Below are 20,047 nucleotides of genomic sequence, written 5' to 3'. Positions count from 1 at the left end.
TAACTAATTATAATAAATAAGGACAATATATTGAAAAACCCATTTTGGAATTGAAAGTCTGTCTATGGACTACAAATTTTTACAACTCCCGCCTTTATAATAGGGACGGAGGGAGTAATATCGAACGTGTAATTATTGTTTCCTTTATAAATGCGTGCTTTAAGAAAAGAAAAAAGAAAACTCACGCTGGATAAATGAACCGGCGATTCATATGAGAGTTAAATGGTGCTAATTGCGAGGTTGAGGAGAGAGAGAAGGTGAAACCGTAGCCATGGTTAAAACTGAGGTACAGCAGGACTGTGTATGTGCTGAGCCTGTCTGTCTCTACTATCTCTATCTATCTATCCATCTATCTTTTCGGCTACTACTCTACTCTACTCTGTTTCTTTGTCTCTCTGGTCTGGCTTACTCAAATACTCACTGTGCAAAAGACAACGGTTTACGCGCGCTTTGCTCATAAAGCTAAACGAAACTCCTGAGAGTTTTAAAGAGACGCGTGTAGTACAGTTTCCAGAGGGACACAGAGAAAAAAATACTGAACTAATTTTAAACGTTACAGATTCTCAGAGCAAGTAGAGACCAGAGAGAGAAAAAAAAACCCAAAGTTCATCTCTCAAGGAGATTTTTAGTGGTGATATGTGAAAGTTGAAGAGACCCACTAAGATTTTGAGGGTTTTTGGAAAGATTTACAAACATCTTCTTCTTCTGCTACTACTAGTTGTAGTGAGGGAGAGAAATAGAGATGGGTTTAGATGGTGTGAAAGAGAGGTTGTTGAACTTGGAAGAAATGTTCCCTAATTTGGAAGAAGGTCCTGCTACTACTACTACTGCTTATGTGCATGAGGGGTTGTCCCATACAAACAACCAATGTAATGAATCTTCTCTTCTCTTTTCTTTCTGTTTGTATAGTACTCTATTTTTTTTCTCTTTTGAAGCATTAGTACTCTATTTTTGATGAAGTTGCTTGTGGGTTTGTTATTTGGGGACAAAAGGGCTCTACTATACTACTATTTTATTCATTTGAATTTTTGAAGTGGGTAAAGTTTATTGAAGAAAAACCCACCCATTTAAAAAGATTTTTTGGGGGATTTTTGGATTTTAAAATCATGTGTAATACTTAATTCAAATGTTTATTTTCATGTGGGTTTCAATGTTGTTTGCTTCTGTGTGTTCAATTTTTAGATGAGAAGGATGAGCTATATACTGAACTCTGGCATGCTTGTGCTGGTCCTCTTGTTAACATTCCCCATGTTGGTGACAGGGTTTTCTACCTTCCTCAAGGTCACTTGGAACAGGTTATGTTCGAAACTTTGTACATATTTACTGTTACATCAATTCGGGAATTATCTGTATACGTGGGAAAGGTGATGTTAAATCTTGTAATACAGATTTGATTTGGGTTTGTAGGTTGAAGCATACACCAATCAAGAATTTGATTTACAATTGCCAAAGCACAATTTGCCTTCACAAATTCTCTGCCGGGTTGTATATGTGCAGTTAAAGGTATATGAATCTCTATGAGTCTTACAATACAACAACGTTATGTGTTCAGATTAGTTGTTTTCATTTAGTTTTGTGAGATTTTGACTTTGGTGGGGATACTTGTTGTTTCAACTTGGTATTGCAGGCTGAATTAGAAACCGATGAGGTGTTTGCGCAAGTGACTTTGCTTCCTGAGACGAAGGTGGATACTCATTCGATTTGCTTATGTGGTTGTTTTTATTTGGATTGTGCATGTGGCTAATGCCTTGCATCCTCACAGGAAGAGATGTCTGGTATTGAGGAGGAAACTTCTAGATCTTCTATTGGGAGCCATTCACGTTCTTTTAGCAAGATTCTCACCGCTTCTGATACGAGTACTCATGGTGGCTTTTCTGTTCTAAAGCGGCATGCTGATGAATGCCTTCCTCCACTGGTTGGTTTTGTAATTTAAGTTTATAAAAACTTGGATTTTGCATAGTGTTATAGTATACCAAGTATATATGCTGTATTAAACCCATTCCCCTTCAGGAAAATTTAGCATCACATAATTTTTTGTGTATGGGTTTGAAGCTAATTGGATAGTTTCTTAAAAGGTTAGCCCGGTCAGCTAATCTATTTGTTTTGTTACAGGACATGTCTCAACAGCTGCCGTCGCAAGAACTAGTGGCTAGGGATTTGCATGGGGCAGAGTGGCACTTTCGCCATGTTTACCGTGGTAAGCTGAACTCTAATTTGATCTTTGAATCCAGAGTCGGTGTTTTTCAATACTAAATATTTCTGGCAGGATGAAATCAGATTATGTTTTGTTAACATCCTGACTCGTTTTTTTTCAATTTTTTTTGGGTTTCATTACTATAGGTCATCCGAAGCGGCATTTGTTTACCACTGGTTGGAGTAATTATGTGAGCTCGAAGAAGCTTGTTACTGGAGATACTTTTGTCTTCCTTAGGTTTGTTCCCTTTTCTTTTCATTACTTCAGGTAGACATTTAAGATGAGGCTGCCCAGAAGTGACCTGCATTTTCTTGTTCAAAATGACTTGCATTAGAACTTAAGTTTCAATGGTTTTTAAGGGATCTTTTGTGCGCAGGGGTGAAAATGGAGAACTTCGTGTTGGTGTTCGCCGTGCAATGGAGACACAACAGAATGCTTCTTCGTCTGTTATATCTTGTCGCAGCATGCAACTTGGTGTACTTGCCACTGCATCTCATGCTATATCTACTGGGACCATGTTTAGTGTATATTACTGTCCTAGGTAAGAATAATTAAATTCTGCAGACTACATTTTTATCTTGCTTGCACATTGTAGCTGATATCTGTTGATCTTTCACAGGATGAGTCCGTCCGAGTTCCTAATTCCGTACAATGAATACATGAGCTCAGTTAAGAACAAATACTCCATTGGACTGAGGTTCAGAATGAAGTTTGAGGGAGAAGAATGCCCAAAACAAAGGTGCATACAAATGTGTGTTTTAGATTCAGCTCTTTGTGTCAGTAGGTGTAATATTAACTTCTGTTTGGTGTATTTTAGAATTGTGGGTACAATTGTTGGAATTGACGATGTTGATCCAATTAGGTGGCCGAGATCGAAATGGAGATGTCTCACTGTAAGTTTCAGTTATGTAATTTGTATTGAATTTTTCGGAATACAACTTTCTAGTTAATTTTCCCTGTGTATGATCCTCTGTCTAGGTTACATGGGATGAACCTTGTTTAACAGCTGTTCGTCCTCAAAGAGTTTCTCCCTGGACAATTGAACTATCTGACAATGCAAGGACCAATTCGCTTCCAGTACAGTTGAAAATGACAAGAAGGGTCCGAACCCAGCACTCCTCATCTGCTGATTCATCTATCCTGGATGATGGTTAGTTTTCAATGTCTGTCTTATTTATGTCACAAATAGCTTTTGGATAGCTTAGTAACTTCTGAGTTTTTTATTAAATTCTACCTGTTTTTGGGATCGCTTGCATTCCCGAAATAGTATTAGGAGCTTTTTCTAATTTGACCTGCAAGTGCTGCTTCTAAGGCTGTCAAGGAATGTGAAATCTTTTCAAAGTTTTTCCGGAAATTATATCATTTCTTATGGCCGCTTGTAGTTTCGAGAAGTATTAGGAATTTTTTCTAATGTTACCTGAAAGTGCTTGCTTCTAAGGTTGTTACAGCATGTGGTTTTTCATTTTTGATATTTTAATCGCTCAGTAAAAATCCAAGAGTTTTGGTTTTTTATCTGAATTGTGAATGAATGAGAAAAATGATATCCTGCCATGTGAATGATGTATCTGGACTGATTGAACTTTTTAGGTTCTTCAAAGAATACATTCGATCAACCACCACCACAAAAGAGACACTCAGGGGTTTTGCAAGGTCAAGAAAGTGCTATAAGCGCTATCGAGTTGGGCACTATACGCCAACCACCACAAGCACCTTCCCTTATCCCAAACCTAGAATGGGGTCAGGCACCAAAGAAATTTGAATCTGGAAATCACCTCAACATTCAGTTCTCTCCAGATTTGTGCTGCACAATACCCATTTCCAGTTTGATGCCTAATGATTTTGGACTCAACAACTGCATCCCCCTTTCATCTACTTATGATACACGTGGTAGCACCGGCTTAAGCCTTAGCAACTGGTCCGTTCTAAATGAGAAGCACAATAAACCTGAATCCAAAGAAATGAATGTAGTAACCAAGTCAAATTCCGATGGCAAGTGCATGCTTTTTGGTGTTGATTTGGTTAAGCTTCCAACTGAGTCTGCTTCACTGCATGTCATTTCTCCACCAGAGTTTGTCAATTCTGAACAACATTCTGGGCCATCCAAGATGATGAAGCGATGTGATTCTAGCAATTCTGACGGTGATTCGGAGAAATTGCTTCAAAACTGTCCTGTTACAACTCGAAGTTGCACTAAGGTACTTGATACTGCCAAAAAGAAGTAAAGAGGGCTTTCGCTAGTGTAATTGGCAGATGTATGTAACCTGAGCACATTTTTCAGGTCCTGAAGTATGGTACTGCTCTTGGAAGATCTGTGGATCTCATGAAACTTGGAGGGTATGATGAACTCATAGATGAGCTTGATCGGATGTTCGATTTCAATGGAGCACTGATCGAGCGAAGTAATGGTTGGAATGTCATATATGTTGATGACGAAGGGGATACTATGCAGATTGGGGATTACCCATGGCAGTTAAGCATCTGAACCTTATTCCTCTCTCTCTATGTCACCCTCTGTCATCCCCTGTACCTGTATATGTTTTTTTCAAGCTAATTATGCTAATTTGCTTAATTCTCTCATGTGTTACACTCAGGGAATTTCAATTGATGGCACGAAAGTTGTTGATATGCCCAAAGGAAGACATGGATTGTTCATTGAATCCGTTGCCCATTCCGTAAATATTTTCCTTACGAAAAAGCTGTTTCGTACATAGGTGGGTGGGTATATATACCAATGCATTCAGGATTGTGTTTCAGGCAAAATTCAATAGTAGATTTGCTAAGGGGAATGTAGTGATCCAAGCAGAAGCTGTTGTAGTTTCTGTTTAGCCTTGGGGAAGTAAAAATACATTCGTCTGTTAGTCTCTTTATTTTGCTTAATATCATCCTAACTGTGATCTTGAATACTTGGAGAATATCTTCAAAATACAGGAATACATAGGCAATTCTCACTCTTTTATGTTCTTGATTGGTTAAATTTACATTTCTTTTTGTTATCATTTATTGGTTGAAGCAGTTGATGTCTTGAACCCAGCTGGTAGGCTCAGGATAGCTATCCTGTTTCATCTGTTTTCTTGTTAGAGCACCACTGCGTGGTTAGGCAAGTATCTAAATTAGAAATAAAAATCGTGATTGATTTAAAAAATAAAAGCGTGGACGGCAGGATTCGAACCTGCGCGGGCAAAGCCCACATGATTTCTAGTCATGCCCGATAACCACTCCGGCACGTCCACCTTTGTTGCCATCTCTCCCTACACGTACTACATATCTATGATTTATTCCCTGCGAGATCAATTCAAACATTCAATCTCTTCTCGATGTGATACTTCACGTTTTTTTTTCTTCTTCTCATTTTAGTTTTTCTCTTTTTCATATTCCCATTTTCGGAGCTTACATTGGATATATGTCATCACCAAGTAGTTAGCTCTGCAAGAGTTCTGGTACGACCTGACAACGAGATGCAGCATTCGACAAACTAGTAAGGTTCAAAATTCTGCTTTATCATACTGGTCCCTAGTGGCTCGTCTCAAATATAGTCAAGGGAAGCATTCAAGCTATTATAATAATAGCACTTGATGTCTGATTGATGATCTTATAAGATTTGTTCATCTCCTCTGGATGGATGGCTGTAGGATCGTGCAGCATGAGGTTAACATGTTTCTTTCAGCTATAACATCCATTATTTCAAAATGTATGTTCAAACTTTAAACTTCACAACTTTTAAGTTTCATACGCTGTGTTGCGGTCCACATACCAAACAAGAATATGAACTGCAAGAAAAAAGTTATAAATAAAAAACAAAGTCCTCTGTGTGAATGCTCACTGATTCAAAATCAAGCCAGCCAGATAAAGAGTATGAAATTCGAAGTGTTGACTACCTTCACATATTCAGTGGGTATTTATAGTTCTACTTCAATGAAAAACAAACAGCGAAAAGTTTGAGCAAGTGCAAGAAGACATAGTATAGCTTTTGTTTTCTTGCTCAAACAATCAATGGCTTCAATTCAGATAACTGGCTTCATTCCGGCAAGTTCCGTAGGTCTCAAACCTAACACTTTAAGGCGAACCAATCAAAAGAACAAGACAATTAGGTAAATACTAAATGCCACGATTATTTCAAAAACATTTTGTTGTTTGAAAGAAAGATTGCTTTCTATATATGTTGTTAAAGAATTTTTTCAGTTGGTGATTTGTTTTTTTTTAAATTTGGAATTTCTTGTACTTGTAGATGCAGAGCTGCAGTGAATCCCAGGAAGCCGCCGCCTCCTCCCCCTGGAAAGGGCAAGAAGCCACCGCAAACACATTCTACAGCCTCCGTCTCAGAGATTAGAATGACGAATATGAGTGAGTCGTCCGCTGGAAGAGAAGAAAAGGGGAATCATAAAGCACCACAAAAGGATAATCAGAGTAATGGCTTATTTGTAACTCAGCAATAAAATTAGGATGTCCTATTTGTAAACCAATTGATCTTTACTTTTAAGGTCTCCTAAAGTTCTATGTAACAGGATTGTATGTTATGAATTTTCTAAGATGGTTAATTGCATAATGTATGTTGAACTCGTTACTTATTTAAGACGCAATACTGGTTTGGGACATCAAAGGCCCAAAATGATATTTGAGAACCGAGTCAACTGACTGTGATGAACTCAGTCGCTTCCAGTTGAAACATTTCATTTCCTGTCCAAGGATATCCGAGTAGCTTTCTTCAGAAACAATGTTATTATAGGTTTCATCTTACCTTGCCACACACACACACACACCTGACATTTTGTCATTTGAAAAAATTGCTTGTATATTTAGAATCTGTCAATGCGTACATATTGTGATCAAATGAAAATATGGCAACTATGCTAATGTTTCACCTGTTCAAGATTGAGTGAACTTCGGTAAACTCTTCAGTTCCAAACCACACTAGAGAAGTATCCAGCATGGGGCTGAAAAGATCAACAACTAACATTCACAAACATGCGAGAAAAAGCAAAAGAATCTTCCCATCAAGACTTCAATCACTTCCTACATCGACACCTCTCTGCTTCAAGAACTCCTTAGCCTCAACAACATCCTGCGTCACAAGAAGACAGGTTAAAATTTTAAAACAATTAGGAGGATGAAATACATTGACTTTGGCTCAATCCACCGGCTTCAATGGCATTTTTGAAGACAGTCGAACATAAAACCCACATGACATTTCAGTATGCATATTACTTGTTCTGTTCAGGTAGGCGTTTCACAATGAGACCAGAGGAATCATGAAAATAGTAGTTCCGTTAAGTTACTTTAGTTGCACAATTCAAAACCATTTATACTTGTACCAAAGAAGAGAAGTTTAGAATGGAACGATATATAAGGGTGGGTCAATTGATATGGAAACTCATTCATTTCAACTTGCAAGGTGTAACATCACTTAGTTATCTTATAAGTCACAAGAATAGATATCATCAACAACAAATGTCACAAACACCTTAGGGAAAAATTTAAATGCAACACAGGGGAAAACATACAGAAAAGAAAGAATACCTTTCGCAGCAGCACAGCTTCTTCGGGACATGTTCGAAATTGTATCAAACCAACTCCAACCATCAGAAGACCGTAACATCCTAGTGAAATGGTGAAATAGATGGGTAGCTGAAATAAAATACCAGGAGCGAAAGATTAACCCCTCGCCAAAAAAAAAACAAAGACAAAAGAAACAACAAAAAATAGACCAGTATTTAGCGAATATAACCCACCAAGATCAAAAACTCACCAGCCATGTATAGCTACGTGGAAGTATAGAGGTTTCCAGAAGCCCAATCCAGAAGGCAATGATGGCCACAAGCAATGTTAAAATCTTTACAATATGCTTCATCTGTCTTTACAATGAGAAGATGCCCTGAATATGCAAAAATTAAAACAACAATTGGTACAGAACAAAGCATCATAAATCAAAATACAGTGTTACCATATGTCAAAGTCTTCCCAATATATTTCATTAGCTTTATATATATATATATATATATCCATTGTCATAATAACTTGCATCTCATGTTTCGCATGCTTATAAGTGCGATATAGACCTTCCGCTATTTAAAGGCCAGATCAAACACAACATTTGTCATCGACAGAAGCTTACACTTGAAAGTCCAACCCAAATTTTTAGTTTTGATCAATAAGACTTTTGCAAGGAGCGTTCAGAATGTTAATTCCTTGAGTGAAGCGTCAGAACTCACATTGTTGATAAACAATTTGTTTGTCAAAGTCCAAATATGTCAAACTTAGTAGATCAAAGTACCATGGATAACTAATATCATGAAGTTATAAACATAAAGAAACTAAGTATGTCAAAATATATTCTTAAGCATATATACTTATCTCTTCACTTAGAAATTCCGTCGAACAACTAAAGGGCAATAGGGCATACAACTAAAATCTAAATCACAACCAAGATGGTAACAAACCCACATCAATCCTAAGCAACTAAAGTGCATATATTTAAAATTCTCAAACCTACTTAACTTTATCAAATAACTTTACCAATCTATTGGCAAGTTCCTGAAACTTTATTCAACCAAGTTGGGGCATTCTACAGTATGAATACCTTTTTGCTAGTACATTCTAAGCACATTACTGCCTGCTCATTAAATTTGAATTTTGGTTTGTAATAAGAGTAGAGAAATACTGGTTCCTCAAAGTAAGATTGAATAGGATATCAGCAGCTGTGAACTTATCACTGAAATTGAACATTAAACATGTATTTTCTATTAGGAAAATTAACAAACAGTTAAGTTCACAAATTATGGTTTTAGGCATTTCCTGAAAATTTATTATTCTAATTGAAGTGTGGTATTAATATTAGTAAGATCAATCATTTCGTGAAAATCCACTCAAAGATTAAGGTTGAATTTCATGAAAACCCATTCGAAAAATCATTTCTTTGATGTCGTTCTATGTGTGAAAATAAACAAACCTATTGTTAATTGAAACCTAACGATCAAGATATGAATCGACAAAGAGAATAGAAAGTAAAAAGGATGAAAACCTACCATTCACGACTTGTAGAGATGAATATGGATGAATAAATTTTTGCCCCAAACTTAAAAGAAGAACCCTAAATCAGGTAAAGTAATTCGTTTAAACCGAAATTAAGCATGGAGGGAGACTAAATCAGAAGAGAGAGCTCAGAAAGAAGAGAGTAAAAGGAATTGTAAAATTAAGAAGAGCGACAGCGAAAGAAGACCGGAGTTGTTTTGCCTGCAAATTTATTATATAGTAAGATATTTCAACAGTAGTTTAACAAAAAAAAAAGCTTGATACCTAAATTATCAAAGACTTCAGAATAGTTTAGATACCCGGATCATATGTATGTCAATTTGGAAAAGCCTAGAGAGAAATTATAATTTGGTAGCTTAGAAATTAATTCGACAACAGTGATGATATATATCATTCCGAAAACTTAAAAGGGCAAAACCCTAGAATCAGTAAGTCTCTTACCTCTTTTGATCTGTAGATGATTCAATCCTCGACACAAGGAGATTGAAACTGAAAGGAGAGATTGATAGAGAGATCCACTTTCCCTCCCAGGTAATCCTCGCAGTAATATAATCCACCCAGATTTCTTCCCGACTGAACAATTTGGGGACTGTCAAATACCGCAACTCACAGACCCATTACCCACCAAAAGTTGTGAGGTTCGGACGGTGGGTCCCCGGTCTTTTTTTGTTTTGTTTTGTTTTTTTCTTTTTGAAGCAAGAACCTGACTACCTGAGTGGCCGGGTTATATACACAGTTGCCGATGATATGGATATTCACTAGGAGTAGCCAGTAGCCACCAATACTGTACAAATACTCTCTTTCTCCCTCGCTCTTTCAACCATCGAGTCTACTGCAACTCTTCGAATTCCTTTCTCTATCTAAAATCTAACGGAATCAACCAGTCTCTCGGTAACATCTCCACACTCTATTTATCCTTATTTCGAACAGTCTCTCAACCTAATTTTCTCATTTTTTCTGTCTTTTTGGTGTTTTTTTTTTTTGTATGGAATGATTAATGAATGTTCAGTTATCGGGAGGAATGGGAACAAATTCGACATTTGTATGTGCTCCGATAATGGGGAAATCTATCAGTCAGATGTTTACTGATATGTCCAAAGCTAAAGAAATTGGGGTTGATATCGTTGAGATCAGATTAGACAACTTATCAACCTTCAATCCTCACCAAGATCTTCAAACCCGAATACAAAATTGTAACATGCTAACTCTTTTCACCTACAGGTTCGCATCCATTCTTTTCCCTTGCTCGAGTAATCTAGGCATAATTTCTTTGAATGAGTTATTTATCTCGTTGTTTTACATAGACCGAAATGGGAAGGTGGTGAGTATGAAGGTGACGATAGCATTCGGCTGGATGCACTTAAACTGGCAATGGAATTGGGAGCTGATCATATTGATGTGAGCTTCAGGTCAGTAGCATTATTTCCATTATGATGTTCATTGAGGTGTGCTAAATACTAAGAAATGGTTGATACTTATAGTTTTTGTTTTTTTCTCAAGGTTGCACATGAGTTTATTAGTTCATTAGAAGAGAAGACACGTGAAAAGTCTAAAATTATCGTTTCTTTCTCATAACTACCATGCCACTCCTTCAGTTGAGGAAATAGGTGATCTTGTGGCAAGAATACAATCTACTGGTGCTGACGTAGTGAAGATTGCAACAGCTGCTGTGGATGTCACAGATGTCGCTCGCATGTTTCAGATGATATGCATTCCCAAGTAAGCCATGTAAATTCCTTATCCTTTATTGGAAAATCTTTTAGTGAAAACAAGTGTGAAAAACTTTATCGCTGTTGTATGTGTTTCTTCTCATTGTTGTTTACACCTAGAGTATGTGTAACAATACACCGCTAATATATAGTTCAATCAGTAACTTGCATGAACTGGTTTACTTCACTATGTGCTCTCACACTTCGGGAAATCTGTCAGTTGTTGGTATAGGTGCCAACTGCAGGATCCATTAGTTATTTTCGCCGTACTTTAACATCTTGTTGAATGTTTTCACACTTATTCTCACAGATTGATTGCTCATTTTAGGTTCCATTTATTGGATTGGTTCTCACGGTTACTTTGCCCTAAATATGGTGGATATCTCACTTTTGGTACTCTTGAAGAGGGAATTGTATCAGCTCCCGGGCAACCATCGATAAAGGATTTATTGTATAAATACAACCTCAGACACATAGGTCCTGAAACGAAAGTGTTTGGAATTATTGGGAAGCCTGTGGGACACAGCAAGAGCCCTCTTTTGTTTAATAAAGCCTTTAAGTCCGCTGGTTTTAATGGAGTTTATGTGCCCTTTTTGGTGGATGACCTTGCAAAGTTTTTGGATACATATGCATCTGCTGATTTTGCTGGATTCAGGTTATAAAACTAAAAACTTACTCTAATAGATGCCAAAGGTTCCTGGATTTGCAACTTAATATTGCTGAACAGCCATCTAGGAAGATATTTTTGACCAGTTGAGTAATATAGTTCATTTGATATGCAGTTGTACAATTCCGCACAAGGAAGCTGCACTTAAATGCTGTGACGAGGTCGATCCAATTGCCAAGGTAACTGGTACCTGCTTTTAGCACAACTTTCATTTTTCCGAAATGAGTCAATGGTTTGGTACTGTTGAGTAATGGATTGATTTCGATTAGTTTATCTTCTTGATGAAATCCTTACAGTTAATAGGAGCTGTTAGTACCATTGTTAGGAGACCAAGTGATGGGAAGTTAATTGGTTACAACACCGACTATATTGGTGCTATATCTGCCATAGAAGATGGGCTGAGAGGTTTCTCGCATACTCCACAAGCTTCATTTAGACCAATGTTGCTTTTGCGGTGCCCCAATTTTATGAGTGTACTTTTGCAGGTTCAGATACAATTTACCAGGGAAGTGGTTCACCCTTAGCTGGTAAATTGTTCGTTGTTATTGGAGCAGGCGGTGCAGGTAAGGCCCTTGCTTATGGTGCAAAGGCAAAGGGAGCAAGAGTTGTGATAGTCAACCGCACTTATGGTAAGGTTCCAGAATTGATTTGTCGTCTTCCTTTCTTAAAGTTTCTGGGTGATAACTTATATATTGTTTCATCTCCAAGAGCGCGCCAGAGAACTAGCAGATTTGGTCGGAGGAGATGCAGTTACTCTTGCTCAATTGGAAACTTTCTGCCCAGAGGATGGAATGATTCTTGCAAACACGACATCTATAGGAATGCAGCCCAAAATAGAAGAAACACCCATACCAAAGGTTTGATTCCTATTTCAGTTACATCTAAAGTCGTGATGCTTTTGCTTTCTCCTGTTCCACATACTCCTGGGCTATTAAAAGTATCCCGTATAATTAAACGGAACAGTTTTTTAGTCGCAATGAAAGCTTACAGACAGAAAATGCTTTTATATGCAGCATGCCCTAAGTGCTTATGCACTGGTTTTTGATGCCGTTTACACTCCAAAAATGACTAGACTCTTGCTGGAAGCAAAAGAATCAGGAGCTGCAGTTGTTACTGGGGTAGAGATGTTCATCGGGCAGGCATATGAACTGTATGAAAGGTTCACTGGTTTGCCAGGTTAATAATCATTCTCTTCTTATTCTTTTGTTTTCTCTCCTTTCCTATTTAAATTAGTCCTAATACTTGCATTATCCTTCTTTCTGCAGCGCCTAAGGAACTCTTTAGGGAAACCATGTCTGATTAGTACGCTCCCGCCTCCCGGCATATTCTACATCCCCAATTTTTGTCATGTTATGTGATTAGTTTTGAGTTATACCGCAACCCTATTGATATCGTGTTGTATTTGATAATCCCAGAAGAAAGCAAACATTTTTTTATAGAGTTGGTACAGTAAATTTTCTTAGGTTGTACTATTAAATTACAGATCTATCAACCCCAACCCACGGGGGTTTGCATTTGCAAACAATTCATTTTGTTGTAATTTAGAGATTCCATTTCAGTGATTTATGTTTCTAAAATACATATGGAAGCTGATCAATAATTCTTTTTTGAAGCTGATTCATATTCAGTGATTTATGTTTCTAGAATATACATATGGAAGCTGATCAATACATATGGTAGCTGATTAATATTGTTGTTGGGTTATGTAATTTTTCTCCTTTTTTTTTCAGATTCCATTTGTTTTCTCTTCTCAGCTGGTAATGTACTACAACGGATCAATAAGATATCATTGCCTTCGATCCTGTAGAAGATGATATTTTTGGCTTAATACTAGCCTCTGATTCATTTTCTGTTGGAGTGCCAGAGTTCGATCCCGAGAAACATATGCAGAATTCCCACTCTTGGCGGCACAGGTTACTATCTAGTTTATTTTATGAAAATGAAAAATGCTAGTTCTTACAGAAAACCTCATCTTAGAAATAATTTCTTTTAAACTCTTTATGCTTCCCTAACAGGGGAAGAAATTTATTTAAGAAGTGGGAACTTATTGTAAGTTAGAAGAAGCAGTTGTTTCTCTTTTTTTCTTTCCCCATTAATGGCAAATTCACAGGAGAGTTACACTTGGCCAACTGAGGTATTCCCAGTATTTAGTTGTCACTGAAACTAAAAACAATGGAAAAAGAAAACCAAGTACCAGAAATCCAAGAGCTCCAGTGATTAAATTAAGGATCTAGGACTTATTACTCACTCACCATGGGATTCTGACTTAAGGATCTAGAACTTATTCAAGGATTCCAACAAGATATCTACCATATTCGGAGTTTACTTTGAGAATCAAGCAGTGGTTTAGAGGTGGTCTGTATTACTTCTATTACCAACTTATTTAGGAAACTGAATGAAAGTTAGAGGCAGGAAATGAGTCAAGATCAGTTTAACCTATACTCGGTCGCTGCACAAATTTTGCCAAGTAATTTTAGTTTTGTTTTAATTACATACTATTTTTGTTGTTTCCCTTTTATTAGTTCTATGGATTTATATTAATGGCTGAGCTTTGCTTTATATATGTAGCTTGTGGATCGAAAGATATTGGTGCTAGAAAGGTAGATGCAGTTGTCATTAATTTACCAATGCCCATTGCAGTGCTGGCTTGTGCTCAAATTGCTGCTATTCACTTGGTGCCTCCATATTCACATGGAGATTGTTGACCAAAATAACTTCTGGTCTGAGTTCATGTGCTTTCATTCTCTGGAAATCTACAATTTCATCAGCATAAGCCATACAGCATACAAGGCGAAGGAGCTAAGACCTCTATTTTCTTCACGTGTTTCATTCCGAGACATGATCAGGTGATGGGAACATAAGACTCTTGAAGGAGGTGAAGCCTCCATCAACAACTAGATTATGACCGCTCACATACTTGGCATCTTCAGAAGCCAGATAAAGTGCAGCTTTCGCAATATCAGCAGCTTCACAGTTAACTCCTTCCAACTCGCCAGCATCATGAATGACCTTCACAAGACGATTAGCGTCAATCCCTGGATAAATTTTGACCATATCATCCATCGCAAAAGGCGTCGGAATGGCAAACGGTGAGATACAATTAACCCTGATTCCGTACTTGCAGAGCTCGGCTGCCACAGACTTTACAATCCCTGTAACAGCAACTTTAGAAATGCTGTAAGTATGTGGTGCTAATCCACCCATGATCCCAGTTACACTGGCGGTGCAGAGAATGGAACCTGTTCGCCTTGGAATCATAACACGCGCTGCATGTTTTATCCCAGCAATAACTCCCCGAACGTTAATACTCATGACACGGTCAAATTCTGTTAGGTTAAGATCTGTAATGCTTGGGGACAATTGGCCTGCTACTCCAGCATTATTGAACATGATATCAAGGCGTCCGTATTTAGAGACCGTGAAATCAACTGCAGCGGAAACATCAGATTCTCGAACAACATCGCATAACACAAACGTTGCTCGATCCCCTAGTTCTATTGCCGTTTCTTGGCCAAGTTGTTTCTGAATATCTGCAATCACAACCTTGGCACCATGGTCAATGAATTCTTTAGCTGTTGCTTTTCCAATACCACTAGCTGCTCCAGTGATCAATGCAACCTTGTCATCTAACCTAGCACATTCATATAAAACCTGTCATTACATAACTTATTTCTTACACTCAATCTACAGCTCAAATATGCAAAGAAACAATAAAAGAAGCACACTTTGAGTGCCTTGCCACCAATAATCTGAAATATGTACCTTTTAGCTTCAGAGAAAAAACTTGAGCAACATCTTCTTGATATCATGCTGGAAAATTTTCTGTTTATTAAATTGAAAACAGTTATCAGAAATTCATAGAAGAATTAGAAGTATCCATTGAAGTAAAATCAAGGTTCAGAAGAATTGAAAACTGTAAATGATGATGAAAAAGGATTACCTGGTCCCAATCCTGAACATAATATTTTTTCTCCTAGAGATGCCGATCTTTCTCGGTTTGTCTTGTTGTAAATTAAGGTCCAAGGGATTCTCTCAGAGGGAGAAACACTGTGTAGTGTACACAATTTATTTGTGGTAGGAATGGACCCTACCCATGTTACTGCAGAATATGACAACTTTGTTTTAATGGAGAAGCTACAGAAACAGAATAACTACTTGGCAATTATAATCATGCACCCCAGGCACTATCTTTGCAACAAACTTGAATTTGTGGCACACAAAAACTCTTGCAGGCATCATACAACGGAACCTGTTAAGACAACTCATTTGGGGTAAAAATGTTTGGCGTCAATGGTGGGTAGGCCTTACTTTGCAGGAAAAATGTGCGACACTTGTCATTTTCGAATTTGTAATCCTACATCTATTCCGATGAAAATGGGTTAGGAGTGTGAGTGTCTATTTTCTGAAAAATAAAAATAAAAATAAATTGAATTAGGATATTTTGTTCACGCGCCCTCATTTTTTTATTTCTTTTCCCGATGGTTTGAAATGAAAATTAAGGTGCGACTTAAAAAGTAGTAGAGTTAAGGGCAATCCTATGGCAATAAGCAGATATTGTTTTTTGTTGAGCTACGTGGATTAACAATCGCGTTTTTGCATTATGATAAATTATAATAAAATGAACAGATTTGGTTATTAAGAGTCCCAATGCAGTCCCGCTACTATTTCTTTTTAATATAAAATACTCCCTCCGTACCTATTATATAGGCGGAGAGGTAGTATTCTCTTAAAATAAGAAAATGTTTAGTTTTCATAAATTTCCTTCTACTTTGTAAATTTATTCTTACCTTGTTCCAATATAAATATTATTTTATATATCTCTATCTCACATGTAAAACTAGATTGTATGATACTCATGCATCATTAATAGGGGTGTAAGTGGAAAAAACAACGTTGGAAGTGGAGCTCCGCCTATCTAATGGTACTATAAAAATTTTAAACTCCGCCTATGTAATAGGTACGTAGGGAGTACCTTTTAAGATAAAGCTAAAACATAAAATATTATATTTGGTGAGATGAAATAAGATAAGAAAAAGTAGTAAAGTAGGTTTTGGGAATCAAGAATTGTACTCGACGTGAGTGGAAGAGTCGCGAGCGTGTAAGGAAGAGCCGCGGACGTGTGATAATGCTCCGCGTGTTTTTGGTATAACCGCCTGATGTTGAACTTACCTCGAGTCAATAATAATTCAAGATGTTAAGATAGTTTTAAAAAAAAATCACAAGAAGAGTTTTAGCGTACATTACCAGGATAGATAGAGTCTGGCTTGTTCCTTGAGCGAGATAGTTTCCCTTCGGTGCACGTCAGTTATCTTCAGATAGATGAGTATCTATTTGATTGTTATCCCGTATCTGGAGCCTTTATACGTGGCGAGTAGAGACTCCTTTTCTTCTTTGGATCTTGTTGATTTGTGGAATATAAAGAAGACGCCAGAGCCTTTCTCCCATCGCAGAATCGCTTTTCTTATTTTGTTCCAGGTATTGTTTGACGTTCATCATGTAATTTTATTTTTAATTGATGATGATTTTTTTTATATATCTGTTGTTAATCATAATGCCCTTTTGCAGTATATGATGGGATCTGCTGGTGATGATTACTCCTTTATTTCACCAGAAAAAAGCTTTGAAGTCGACAAACCCAAGGCTGATGCGTTGGTTCTTAACATCCTGATTTTTTTTCTTACAAAATTACAGATGTGCTCATAACTGAGAAACAAAATGGTTCTGAAGAAGATTAGATTTCATTTCGCTTCATTTCCTCTCTCTTATTGCTTGTCTCAAAATCGGCCAAGGAACTTATTGTTGTAAAATCAAAAATTTCATGAACTAGAAGAAGAATCTAAGAAGATTTAAAGACGTGATGAAGAAAAAACCAGATAAGAATAAGATGAAAAATAGGTAGGATTTGTAAACCCTTTTTTTTGAACCTGTTTTTGATGATTTGTGAGCCCTATTAATGAACCCATCTGATGATATTTGTTGGGTTTGTCTTTTATCTATGTTTTCAAGATTAGGGTTTTACTTTTGGGTTGTTTATTTGTTTCTAATTTATTTCATCGTTTATCTCGACGTTGTCTGGAATTTTTGATTTGATTTTAGGGTTTTGTTATAGATATCCTTATTTATTGAATTGATTTTGTTTGTATACAAAGAATCTATTCCTTATAGGGATATATGTGTTGAAGTGGTAAATTGTGAGTTGTGTTTATCTTTCCCCAACATATACAAAGACCTGATTCATCTGGAAATGTTATAGGAAATGGTGCATAATAGATTATAGCTTGGTGATAGACAAAAGGTTAATCTGTTTTGGTGGAATGATGACCCAAATATTCTAGAATACTTATTGTCTGATGAAGATTTTGATAGGTTTTGGAAGGATGCAACACCAAATGGTAAGGGTTGTATTGAACTTCAAGTGTCTGTAATAAGTCCTAGTGATGAGTATGATGCAGATAACATGGAATATTTACTACTCACGTTAAAAAAAGTTGTATGAATATTCAATAGTTACCTATGAGATCACCTAGAGTTGTAGCTAAACTGGGAAAATCAGTTGAAAAAGTGGGTTCTTCAAGAAAACTCTCTTTTGTAGATCTGAGGAATGAGCTTGAAAGTAATGGAAAAAATGGAACCCTAAGTATTATTTGATAGTAATGAAGATGAGAATGGTTATAGTGAGATTGGTACTGTTTATGAAGATGAAGATGATGATTGTGATGAATAAGAAGTTAAAGAACTACAGGGAGGTAATGTTGGCAAATCTGATGAAGATGAAATTAATGAACAACATGGAGGTAATGGTGGAAAATCTGATGAAGAACCTGAGTGGTTTCAAAACTTTGTAAAAGAAAACAAAGTTCACTTTAGTAAGAAAGAAGAAGAACCGCAATTTCCTGGACATGAAGAGGTTGAACCAGTTGATCCAAGTATGATGCTGGTTGGCACCAAATTTGCTAACCAGAAAGCCTTTAATAGGCATTTGAGAGATCACTATATGCTGAATGTATGTCAGTTTAAGATCTAATGAGAGATCACTAACATTGACAAACATGCTTGAGATAGCAACGCAAGCGAGTTCGACCGAGAAATGCTCAAACAATCTCCCCCTTTGTCAATTTTAGTGACAAAACTATCGATACATATGGAATACAAAAAATATATAAATAAAGTTTTGTAGCTCCTATTCCACATGCCTAATCTTCAACATTACTTGAAATCTTCGTCACTCCCAAGTACTCCAATGATCCCAAAGGTTGTAAGTTTAGCATCATCGTTGTTGAAAATCCGTAGCTATAACAACGAGAAAACAAGAGTTCTCAATCATTGTTATACAGTGTCGTAGTATCATTACACAACGTCAAAGTTCAATTGTATCACAACTTTGACAACAATGCTATGGTGATATGTCACTCCCCCTTAGTCAATACTCCATCTCACATGGAAACTACTCCCCCTTACATAATGATCCAAAAACCATATGTATTTGTAGTGTGAACTACATATTAATTCTCCCCCTTTTTTTCAATAAAATTGGCAAAGGTACAAGAACGGGATCCTAATGAAATTTCCGAAAGAGACATTTCATGACCAAAAGAAAGCATATATCATCTTATTTAGATGCAATCATAAATCCGAAGCTAAATGCATTCATCAAGGAGTTTATTAAGATACAAGATAACCCTAAAATATTCCACAGCCGCACTCCCCACAAAGATTTGAAAATTAAGCACAAGTTCAAAAGAACCCTTCCCCACAAAATGTCATTCCCGAAAGAACAACAAGAGCGACCTTAATTTCATAAATAAAATAAGGATTTCTTTGGACATAACAAAAATTACATACAAGTATGAATTTGAATCCAAAATACTAAATCAATCATAAGAGAACCCATGATTAACTTAATCGGAAATGCTCAACACAAGTAAACTTATGGAGACTTAAAAACACTCAATTAGATTAATCACAAGAAAACCCATAACTAATCTAATCGAAATACACAATCAAATTAATCACAAAAGTAATCAATTTAATTGGTCATGCTCGACACAAAGTATCTCATGAAACAACAACTATGCCAAAATAATGACTCAGTCGATAAAGCTCAACATAATACACCTTATGGAACAACACAGTATGTACACAAATTGTGGATCGGAGATCGACCTAATACCGTGGAATAATCAAGGACTCATTCTATTTTCCATCACCATTTGCACAATGACATCCAATAGACATAATCCTTGAATACAAAAGATTTTAACCTATTTTCCATCAAAAATTGACATAAGAGGCTTAACTTTTGTATTTGTCAATAGTCAATTTATTCTTTTATCAATACATACATATCAACTCACGAACGACTTTACTTTTGACAAAGTATGGGACAATCAAGTTCACGGTCGTAAACACACATATCCCATAATAATATTGCAATATATAAAACCAAAAATT

General features: G+C 36.7%; 4 protein-coding genes, 1 non-coding gene and 1 pseudogene across 6 annotated transcripts; 3 read left to right on the top strand and 3 right to left on the bottom strand.

Moving 5' to 3' along the window:
• Positions 1-391: 391 nt before the first annotated feature.
• Positions 392-5,144, top strand: LOC113346130 (auxin response factor 2B-like). The gene is made up of 14 exons (XM_026589724.1): positions 392-869; positions 1,183-1,295; positions 1,408-1,503; positions 1,628-1,684; positions 1,763-1,915; positions 2,113-2,197; positions 2,341-2,431; positions 2,571-2,735; positions 2,814-2,933; positions 3,012-3,087; positions 3,173-3,344; positions 3,782-4,389; positions 4,473-4,663; positions 4,786-5,144. The coding sequence occupies exons 1-14, from the start codon at positions 743-745 to the stop codon at positions 4,868-4,870; spliced, it is 2,139 nt and encodes a 712-aa protein (XP_026445509.1). The 5' UTR covers positions 392-742; the 3' UTR covers positions 4,871-5,144.
• Positions 5,145-5,342: 198 nt separating this feature from the next.
• Positions 5,343-5,424, bottom strand: TRNAS-AGA. The gene has a single exon. It is a non-coding gene; the product is annotated as a tRNA-Ser (tRNA).
• Positions 5,425-6,073: 649 nt separating this feature from the next.
• On the top strand, positions 6,074-6,776 carry LOC113346107. The gene is made up of 2 exons (XM_026589684.1): positions 6,074-6,282; positions 6,420-6,776. Exons 1-2 carry the CDS (start codon positions 6,185-6,187, stop codon positions 6,625-6,627), a joined length of 306 nt encoding a protein of 101 aa, XP_026445469.1. The 5' UTR covers positions 6,074-6,184; the 3' UTR covers positions 6,628-6,776.
• A 181-nt stretch (positions 6,777-6,957) lies between these two features.
• LOC113346133 (dolichol-phosphate mannose synthase subunit 3-like) lies at positions 6,958-9,928 on the bottom strand. Of its 2 annotated transcripts, XM_026589727.1 has the most exons (5): positions 9,662-9,928; positions 9,214-9,421; positions 7,938-8,063; positions 7,709-7,816; positions 6,958-7,253 (listed from the first exon to the last, which is right to left on the bottom strand). In XM_026589727.1, the coding sequence occupies exons 3-5, from the start codon at positions 8,037-8,039 to the stop codon at positions 7,194-7,196; spliced, it is 270 nt and encodes an 89-aa protein (XP_026445512.1). In that variant the 5' UTR covers positions 8,040-8,063; positions 9,214-9,421; positions 9,662-9,928; the 3' UTR covers positions 6,958-7,193. The 2 variants fall into 2 exon arrangements, with proteins under 2 accessions (XP_026445512.1, XP_026445511.1); XM_026589726.1 differs by lacking the exon at positions 9,214-9,421 and having other exon boundaries at positions 9,662-9,909.
• Positions 9,929-10,238: 310 nt separating this feature from the next.
• On the top strand, positions 10,239-13,364 carry LOC113346134 (annotated as a pseudogene).
• Positions 13,365-14,206: 842 nt separating this feature from the next.
• On the bottom strand, positions 14,207-15,679 carry LOC113346105 (short-chain dehydrogenase reductase 3a-like). The gene is made up of 3 exons (XM_026589683.1): positions 15,537-15,679; positions 15,359-15,418; positions 14,207-15,227 (listed from the first exon to the last, which is right to left on the bottom strand). Exons 1-3 carry the CDS (start codon positions 15,554-15,556, stop codon positions 14,423-14,425), a joined length of 885 nt encoding a protein of 294 aa, XP_026445468.1. The 5' UTR covers positions 15,557-15,679; the 3' UTR covers positions 14,207-14,422.
• Positions 15,680-20,047: the final 4,368 nt, after the last annotated feature.

This window comes from Papaver somniferum, unplaced genomic scaffold, assembly GCF_003573695.1.
Source record: "Papaver somniferum cultivar HN1 unplaced genomic scaffold, ASM357369v1 unplaced-scaffold_93, whole genome shotgun sequence".
Taxonomy (NCBI): Eukaryota; Viridiplantae; Streptophyta; class Magnoliopsida; order Ranunculales; family Papaveraceae; genus Papaver; species Papaver somniferum.
Note: the sequence above shows the minus strand (reverse complement) of the source record. Positions and strands in the feature narration are given on the sequence as shown.

Coding starts and splice junctions, on each gene's coding strand:
- LOC113346133 (XM_026589727.1), bottom strand. CDS start 8,039: ATGAAGCATATTGTAAAGATTTTAACATTGCTTGTGGCCATCATTGCC. Junction 7,817..7,937: donor CACGTAGCTATACATGGCTG/GTGAGTTTTTGA, acceptor ATTTTATTTCAG/CTACCCATCTATTTCACCAT. Junction 7,254..7,708: donor AAGCTGTGCTGCTGCGAAAG/GTATTCTTTCTT, acceptor CTTGTGACGCAG/GATGTTGTTGAGGCTAAGGA.
- LOC113346107 (XM_026589684.1), top strand. CDS start 6,185: ATGGCTTCAATTCAGATAACTGGCTTCATTCCGGCAAGTTCCGTAGGT. Junction 6,283..6,419: donor CAAAAGAACAAGACAATTAG/GTAAATACTAAA, acceptor TTGTACTTGTAG/ATGCAGAGCTGCAGTGAATC.
- LOC113346130 (XM_026589724.1), top strand. CDS start 743: ATGGGTTTAGATGGTGTGAAAGAGAGGTTGTTGAACTTGGAAGAAATG. Junction 1,296..1,407: donor CTCAAGGTCACTTGGAACAG/GTTATGTTCGAA, acceptor TTGGGTTTGTAG/GTTGAAGCATACACCAATCA. Junction 2,736..2,813: donor AGTGTATATTACTGTCCTAG/GTAAGAATAATT, acceptor GATCTTTCACAG/GATGAGTCCGTCCGAGTTCC.
- LOC113346105 (XM_026589683.1), bottom strand. CDS start 15,556: ATGTTCAGGATTGGGACCAG. Junction 15,419..15,536: donor ATGTTCAGGATTGGGACCAG/GTAATCCTTTTT, acceptor TTTAATAAACAG/AAAATTTTCCAGCATGATAT. Junction 15,228..15,358: donor TTTTTCTCTGAAGCTAAAAG/GTACATATTTCA, acceptor TGAATGTGCTAG/GTTAGATGACAAGGTTGCAT.